This window comes from Diplotaxodon limnothrissa, linkage group LG8 (genome assembly GCF_057381915.1).
Source record: "Diplotaxodon limnothrissa isolate DT_005_m linkage group LG8, D_limnothrissa_male_GT1.1, whole genome shotgun sequence".
NCBI classification, from domain to species: domain Eukaryota; kingdom Metazoa; phylum Chordata; class Actinopteri; order Cichliformes; family Cichlidae; genus Diplotaxodon; species Diplotaxodon limnothrissa.
Window position 1 is genome coordinate 22412769 of NC_140603.1, and position 9483 is coordinate 22422251.

Consider the following 9483-nt stretch of genomic DNA (forward strand, 5'->3'; position numbering starts at 1 on the left):
CTCTCGGTAGAATTATATACCTTTATACTTGTATGTACATGTAAGTGAATGGAATGTGTTTTTTTTTTTCTTATTCCTGTTTTTCTCAAAAGTGCCTATAAAATAATTTTAGTAGAAAAAAGTGACCCCGCCCCCGTAGCCTAATATAGGCAAATTTTGATAATGCAGAATAATTAAATAATGACATAATTAGAAATATAATTGTTCCTAATTCGCAGTGCAGCTATAACCCGTTTTCCTGGGGAGCTTGCAGTGAGTATGCTTTCCACGAGTCACTTGTTGACACAAAACTTGTGGCACTTGTGAAGTGTTTATTGCAAACAAAATTCTTTTTAAGTTTTAAGCACGTGGAACTTCCTTGTTTGAGTCTGACACGGATACCAAGTTTTAAACGAAACTGATTTAAACGAGATACGTTTGTGACCTGCAGTTTTGATCACAATATTAAAGAAAATTCAATAAAAAATATTATTCTAGTAAGGAACAATTATTAACATCGTGCCACAACCGTGCTTTGTATTTCACTTTGGATTATTTGCGAAGGATTCCTTTTGTAACGTCTGTATACACTGTCACCCAATTTAAGCAGCGGTGCGTAATTACGCGTCGTTATTGAGAAAGTTCGAAACCACTAACGTTCCTTAATGTGGGCATACTTTACAATTAACACGAAGTTCGTCGCTGCATTTAAAAGAAGTATCGATGCTCATTGATAGGGAGATTGGGTGAGTTGGGTGTAGCAAGACAGAGAAGGGGGGTGTGACCAAATCAAAACTTTTCTTCAATGGGCTACCTGTGGAGGACCCGGGCGCTGCGCATAAATACTCCTGCTTCTCCGAATAAGTTCTGTCCTGAGGGAGAGACACAGAGACGAAATTAGGTTTGGGGAATCTGTTTAAGGCGGATTATGAATGCTTTTGGACACCAACCATCTAACCCACAGAGCAGCCCTATTCAGCACCACAGCGCCCAAGAGCTCCTGGACATGGCCGTGTACTGCGACAACTACGGCGTTTACCAGCAGAATCTGCATCACCATCACACTCAGAGGCCGCCTACTCACCCCTCCGGTTACGGCCTCGGAGAGTACTCGTCCCCCTCTACAAACCCATACCTATGGCTAAACGGACCGAGCATCAACTCTTCTCCTTATCTTCAAGGGAACAACGGCACGTCTTATATTCAGTCTGGATACGGGTCTAACCAGAGGCAGTTCTTACCGCCTCCCACCGGGTTTGGTGGAGCAGACCTGGGATGGCTATCCATATCCAGCCAGCAGGAGCTCTTCAAAATGGTTAGACCACCTTATTCTTACTCCGCACTGATAGCGATGGCCATACAAAATGCCCAGGACAAAAAGTTGACTCTCAGTCAGATTTATCAGTATGTGGCCGATAACTTCCCTTTCTACAAGAAGAGCAAAGCTGGGTGGCAGAATTCAATTCGCCACAACTTGTCACTGAACGACTGTTTCAAAAAAGTGGCACGGGACGAGGATGACCCTGGTGAGTTTTTTTTTTTTATAAACCTCTCATAATTTTCTGTGATTATATATCAGAGAATCATTACTACTTTTGTTTGTAAACTTTATCAAAAGTATTTCTGAAATACCAGAGACGTTTAATTATTGATTTTTATTTATTTATTTATTTATTTTTAGATTTTAATGTGAAAAGTCAAGTGAACTGTTCAGTTGTGAGCAGGAACAAATTTGAATTCAAAGTATTCGCATGTCAGCGTTTTTCATCCCCCCCTTCTTTATTTCTTCTGTTTCTTATACAGGTAAAGGAAACTACTGGACTCTTGACCCAAACTGTGAGAAGATGTTCGACAACGGGAACTTCAGGCGTAAGAGAAAGAGGAGATCAGATTTGAACGGAGCTGACAGCACAGCTCTTCCACTTAAATCTGAAGACGGCGCACACAAGCTCGCCGACACTGCCAGCCTCCTGAGTGCCTCCCCGCCCAGCCTGCACGGCTCTCCGGCCTCCACTGAGCCCAAGTCGTCCCCGTCTCCCTCCGCGGAGCACAGCCCCTGTTTCAGCAGCTTCTCATCCAGCGTGAACTCGATCCTGGCGAGCAGCGGGGGAAGCGACGGGGCCCGGGGCGTAGAGCGTGGAGACTACGGCTCCGGGCACGTCGGGGGACTATCTCAGCCCAGAGAGGGCATGTCTGGACTGGGCTCCTACTCGCCTTCTGTGATCTCTCCTCTGAACTCTGACAACAGCAGAATGAACTATTACACATCAGTGCAGAGCCTCTCCAACCATTTCAGTGTGAATAACCTCATATACAACCGGGAAGGAACAGAGGTGTAGACTGCTCACAGTTCTTATGTAACCACCCGTTAATACTAATTTTCTGGTGTGGTTGGCCACCTTGTAGTATGACTACTGGAACTAAACTGGTGTTTATCACAGTGACTCTCTCAAACTGAGAAAATTTGTCAGTGCATCTTCCCACTGAGATCTGATGGGTAGATTTAAAAAAACAAAACAAAAAACAACACACTGTAGCAGCTGGGTTGGACCAGTTAGTCTTTAAAGAAGATGCCTATGTACAGAAATTATTTTCATAAGAAGAACCATGTATGTTAGACTTAATTGTGTTTTATTTAAACTTGTGTCCTCTATGTTTGAATAAAAGTCATTTATTTGAACTCCATATTCAAGGCTTATGTGTCATTTTCCTGTTTTTCCTCTGGAGAGCTGGATGCACTAGTCAGAAATAGTCAAGGCTTTGACTGTATGAAATTCTATATAATTAATGAGAGTTACTATGTTTTATTCCCCACGTGAATCTGGCAGTACAAAGCATTTTCAGACTTTTTCTGGATTTTTCCTCAAAATAAATACATTTATGTGTTTCCTTGGACACCATGTTGTCTGCTGTAGGGTCATTCATTGATGATGTATCAACATCAGCACATGGGGCCATTATTTATTAGTGTGTGATTCGCCCCTGCTTTGTTTGTAGATGTAAAGTTCAAAGTATTTTGGAGAGCCTGCTTCACTGTTGCTCAGAGTCTCAGTCAGATATATATATATAAATATATTTTAAAAAAGCTTTACAAAACCTCATTAGGTTCTCAAATCCATGAAAGCATAAAGTTGTACAAATATTTGATGGTCTGTCAGGAAATCTGAAGTCAAGTAGCTGTAAGCTGTAAAGTGTGTAAGACAGAGATATTTTCCGCTTGTCACTTCCAATAGACCCATTAACAAGTAATCAGACCTTTAGCTTGCTTCCATGAGGTTCAGAAGTTCAGCTTTTTGTCTGGACTGGATTTGACTCAGACTGAGACTGCTTGATTTCAACCTTCATTTTTCTTTTACTGAATATTCCACCTGTCTCCATCTATTCCCAAAGTCTTGTCACGCAAAAGGCCGACTGTCTGTGTGAGGGCTTTTTGTTTGTATTGGAGAGCACTGTGAAGGAGCATCCGCCAAACAACTGACGAGAGAGTTCAGCAGCATGTAATGCGCTTTTGTCGTGCTTGTGACCCAGGGGACACAACAGAAAGGCTGCTATTGGGGGGAAAGGCTATTAAACAACTCATGCGGGGAAAATGTTCAAGTGATTTTATACCCGTCTGTCTGTCTTATTTTCAAACAATATGGATACGCACGGAATCAAAGTCTGTAAATAAAAGGAAACACCTCTTAATTGGTTGATAATTGAATTCACCCAGGCGCTCCGTGGTCTGGAAAAATTAATTGACAAGACTTTTGTGCCCCTTGTTGGAACACAATGGAAGCTGGCAACTCAAGAGGTCCCCTCCTGGGCTCAAATGAAAATATTGCGACCTGAAGATCTGGGAACAAATTATCTCCCTCAGGCCACATTTTGCTCCATTATCTGTGGAGCAGGGCCACGGATCAGACAAAGGGGATTTTTGTCATACAGGAGGTTCTCACACTAACAAGTTTTCTGTTGAAATCCTCATCACATCTAGTGAATAGAGTATAGAGCCTTTTATATTCTCAGGCCTTTCTGTTCATGGTGTAATTTCTTGATCCCTTAGTTCTGTTCTCAACTTCTTAGACTCAGTAATTCAGTATTATTTAAAATTGTATTAAGATACGTTTTTTCCCCCACTAGAGCAACCAATTGATAAATAATGATGTATTATTTTATATTAAGCTACCCTGCAGTATATAAAGTAGTTTAGCATTATTACCCATTAATGCATCATTAGAATAAAATATAATGTTCTGAGTATTTTTGGCAGCTAAACTGCATTTTAACATTTGCATATAAAGTTGTGCACACTTGAGTATTTCTCCATGGTGGTCTGGCTAGTATTAATGCTTTCTCAGAAACTACTATTAAAGCACCACCATATGAGTGTGGATGCAGCAAACTGCAGAGTACATCTCCTTGCTTTCCAAGTTTGCCTCACCTTCCCATTTCTCAGAAAAGTAATGCTCCAGTGCCCCATGCCTGAAGGGCACATTTACCTGGCCCACATGAATATCAGTCAGGCCATGTCTACCTGCTTGAGGGCCCCTTGCTCCAGGAATAAAGACTGAGACTCAGGAGAATGCCTCAGCATAAGGGTGGCCTCAATCCCCATGCCTAGTGGGCTAAATCCATAATGATGGGTTCCATCCTCAAAGGGTCATGTCTCGAAAGGTGAGGGTGGTTCATAATTGAAGGAGTCAGTGTTTCAACATTGGATTATTTTAATTCTCTTTCTCTATATGGGACTAGATACACTGGGAAGCTTTCTTCATTTACTGTGTTTTATTGAATGACGATGAATCCAGCTGAAGAGTTACATAAATAAATGCATAAATAAAGATATTCCCCTGTTTTAATTTCATTTAATTTTATTTAATGTAAAAATCACAACAGGAGTGCTGATGTCTGCTGCCTGGGACAGTAGTCAGTGAGGGACATGAAGTAGTGATGTATCATTTCCAGATAACTCCCATCAGCTGTCAACCAAGATCTCGACTGATACACAAAGATAACAAGCTGTACAACCTTTAATCTCCCCATAATCTGCCATTTTTATTTATTTATTTATTTTTCCCATGCCATGTGTTGTAGGCTTACTTCTGTGGTTTAGAGGTTTAGCGTAGCTTTTAGATGTACTTTGTATGGGAAATGATTACTTTGTAAAGCACCGGGAATTTCAAATAAAATCAGAGCCTTTTAATTCTCCACAGCCCATATAACACTACCTAACAGACAAATCTGAGGGGTATAATTTGAAAAGGGAGACTGTGCGTCTGACCTCGGTGAAGAACATGATAGCTCGTCCATGGGGGGGCTAAACAGAGTCTGGGTCTACTTTGAAATTTCACATCTGTTTGTAGCAGTCAGTGGGCATTATAGGGATGATTTCTTATATTACAGCTCAATCTCTTGAGGAAGTTAAATATTTCATTGAACAATATGATGACAGCTTCTGGGGAAGCAACGCTACACCTGTAAAGATAGAGGCAGCTCTCTAGACTTTACTTTAAAAGGACTGTGTGTGCAAGTGATAGCTGAGGAGAATGTCTATCAATTGGCATGACCTGATTTGGTTTCATCATTCCCCGTCTGAGGCCCATAAAAAGACTGATGTTTGAGCCGCTAATAGCATGGGATCCTGGCTCTGGCTGAGCAGCCATATGGATGATTTTATACAGAACAAGAGTCATCTCAGTGCAAATTGTTCAGCTATTGAGAGCACATTGAAAATGTCAAGACAACTATTCTAACCACACTTGATAAAGTATTCATGTAGTTTTTTTTTTCATTTCTTTTCTAATTTTGTAAAAAAATCTGATTTTAGTATATTATAAGCAGCTGTTAAGTCTTATCAAAGATGGGAAAAATAGATTTTCTCAACTTGTTTTTGCACCATGTTGATTTGGTATTTTTCTTCACGTGCATGGAGTTTCCTGAGATTATTTTAATCTTGATTTTTCCTCTTTTCTAGCAGTGGAAACTGGCTCATTTGAAAATTAATGGCGAACACAGGAAAGGAAGCCACTTCAGAGCCCCATGAGGCTTTCCAGCTGAGGAACCTGCTGAAAGAGTCAAAGAGATACAAGGATTAACAGACTAGAACGAGTCCCAGTAAATCCACAGCCAGGACCTGTCTTCACATCACTCTGTCTGGAAAACCTATCCCCAAAACAATGTAACCTATCCCCTGCTCACTCTACTGCTGGAATATATTTTGAAAAAGTCTTTGTTCTCGCATTAGGGAACTGTAGGCAGATCATCCTTTATCCGTGACCTTTGTCATAACAAACCATGGCAGTGTTTTTACACACTGCTGGAAATCCAGAAAAGAAAGCTTGCTTCAATCATTTGATGCTTCTAACAAGTTTTACGTCTGTTTCTGGCTCGCTTGAAGCCAACCTTAAGTAATTAAAGAAGAAAAAAATTACAAGTATCACAGCGGAATATTTTTTCAGCTATATTTCCTGATTATCTCAGTACACTGAAAGACTTACTCATAAGCCTCTCAGTGAATCTGCAACCATTCATCACTTACATGAAATTCCAAACCGTGACCTTCCGAGAACAATATCCAGGGTTCGTGGAACATCAATTTCTCTGTGCAGTGCAGCAGAGCAAATATCTGAGTAACAGCCAATGTGTAATCATTTTAGCCTGGTTCAGGGACTACTTTCACATGATAAGGGTCCATCTGACCTCGCACAAAAACTTGGAATTGTGATTGCTTGAGCACATGGATGCATATAAACAAGAAATTAAACAATGTAATATTGTTTTAGGGAAAAATGGCATGTTTTGTGCTTCTGACACTTTGTAGTGATACCACCCGGCTTGCAGCACCTGCATGCTGTCATTACCTGCCCCTTACAGACAGGAAGTGGTGACAGATAACAGAGGAAGTAGCTACCCAGAGGGAATTCATTTAACTTACTCCAGCCTGCACTTTTGGTGGCAAGACGGAAGTCAGGTCATCATTTGGTACTCAGGGGACCCTCAAAATAGCTACCTCTGTTCCACTTGTCAGTCATTGTCAGTAGTTCTAAAGGAAGCCATCTCTCAGTTTGAAAGTCACATCGGATGAAGTTCCCGCTGTTAAAAGACGCAGCCCACCTGGAGTACCACTGTATTTCGAGACACGTCTTTCCACAAGACATTTTGTGTTTTTGCGAGTTGTGTTTTGCTGCACGAAAGTTTGCAGAACGCCAGTGAGAATTATTTCGTTTCACCTGCTTCCCATGTTCCTTTCTTCAGCTTCACTGCTGTGTGATGATGGTGCATCTGCCCCGAGGAATTCATCGACTGCTCCCTCCCAGAACAGCTCTCCCCCGGCCCCTAATGAGACCCCCTGCCTCCTGCCTCTATTGTGAGGGATGCATACCAATAGAGAGACAGGAGTGGGGAGACAGACTGAAGCTCGGAGACCTTTGGAGCCTTCCCTGGCCTAAACCATCAAACGCACCCCTCACAGAGACAAATAATGGGTATGATCAACATTTAAAGTTTTCACCATGTAAACTGCAGATGATCTATGGCTGAAGGCTCTAAATGATAGCCTTTCAAAAGAGACAGGCATGCCCCCTTCAAATGCTCCTTTTGTGTTTGCTATGGTACTAATCCCAGCCCACACTTCAAGGCCTTGGCTCTCTTCTAAGCCAGCTGCTATCATCTTAAAGGGGAGGGAAAGAAAGGCCGTGCTTTTAAAGTGCTTTAATCAACAAGATGTAATACTTTAATAGGTTGATCACCCCCTTAAGAAGGTAATTACACCTCAATCGCACAGTCAGTGATTCCTATCAACATTTATTGTTTTATTGCTGATGATTCTTGACACACTAAAGTTTTTGTACAGATCAAGGATTGTTCCCTCTTTTAATACTGTAAAATATAAGTGATATGTGGATTTCTATTTGTGTGGGTTCCTCTATTTCTCCTGTTTAGGGGAAATAGAGAGACACTAGTCATATGAAAATCAGCTTGGCTTGTGCAGCAGCAATCCAAGAAGCAGAAAGAAGACACATGTTTGCCAGATAAGTGTTTAAACAAGCATCAGCACACAGCAAGTGCTATGTGTTGACTCTGGTATTGAAGTCTATCAACCCCAAACAGCTTGGGTGTCAACTATAAACACACGACATGCATGCTGCCGGGATAGAGAGTCTTCTCTGCTTCTGCTGCAAAAGCTTCTCAATTAACACGCTAAATTGCCGACAGTGTGGCACTGCTGCCCATGTTGTGTTTGTATGTAACAAGCGAATTGTGTGTGTCTGTGTTATTTGTGTGTGTCTTGCTCCAATGCCGTGTAGCTCTAACTCATTTAATACAGTCTCTTCCCTTTTGTCATGCGATGGCATTCCAGCACTGTGACATAATTCAGGATACACACGCACACGCACACCCATGCATGTTTTTATGTGTGTCTGTCCGCTCAACACCGATGCTGACAGCAGAGCCGAGAGGCCAACATCATCCAGAGAAGTGTGTTGACATGCCCCCACTTAACAAAGAGGCCGTTTTTTATTCAGCATGAGAGAAAATGGGTTTTTACAAGCCTGAGATAATCTGAGGGACACAAAGGAGCAATTAAAACATTGACAGGGTAGGGCTGTATTTAACTAATGACGATGAGAGGTGTGCTGATTATTGTGCCATTTAATGGGCCATTCTCATGCCCTTGGTTTGACTACAGCACATTTATCTTAGGGGAGCCGAACAAAAAAAAAAAAAAACAAGCATTAAAGAAATACTCGCTTTTCTTAGAGACACAGAGGAGAGCTTGGCATAAATTACAAAAATTGCAGTGGATTGTGCTGAGAGTCGGAGTATAATTATACTTTGTGATTTGAAAAAAGCATTTAGTGATTTGTAGGACTTAGATAATCCCACAGTGTCGTTTTCAGTCAGCTGTGTGTGTGTTTTTCTTGCAGTGTTAGTTAATTTTGAGATTTGTGGTCTGTTTGGTTTTAATAATATGAAAAAATAATCAAAACAATCAACAAAGGTGTTTCTCATCCGTTAGTTACATTTTGTATTATCCAATAAAACACAGGAAGCAGCTTTTTAAAAATCATTTTTTCTTTTACTGTCTGCCAAAAGTCTCAGTGATACACTTACCAAACTTTCACTCCTGTTTCTGTCCTTAAGGTGTGTTCATAATGTGATTTATATAAAATTCTATCTTCAAATAAAAGAAAAATAAATCAATACCATTTGAAAATAATTAATAAAATTAAATGTGAGTAACAAAGTGGGGACGTTTCATGGTCATTAGTGATTTTATTATATGTTGCATTATAACCTATAGTGTATGCTTTTAAGGGGGCTCCCCCCCCCCACGAATCTCAGTGTGAAGTAGGATTTGAAATTGTCGTTAAAACATTTGGAAAGCTGTTAAAAGCCAATGAATAAGTGAATGATTGTGACAACGTAATATTGTTTTCTTTAGGCTTCTTTAATCCAGAAAAATACTAAGTAGTTTTCTTTGGATTAGAAAAAATATGCAGACTATGTGTCTTATGGGCT

General features: G+C 40.7%; 1 protein-coding gene across 1 annotated transcript; it reads left to right on the forward strand.

The window, feature by feature from the left end:
* Positions 1 to 907: 907 nt before the first annotated feature.
* foxi1 (forkhead box i1) lies at positions 908 to 2318 on the forward strand. The gene is made up of 2 exons (XM_085360884.1): positions 908 to 1505; positions 1783 to 2318. Exons 1-2 carry the CDS (start codon positions 908 to 910, stop codon positions 2316 to 2318), a joined length of 1134 nt encoding a protein of 377 aa, XP_085217010.1.
* Positions 2319 to 9483: the final 7165 nt, after the last annotated feature.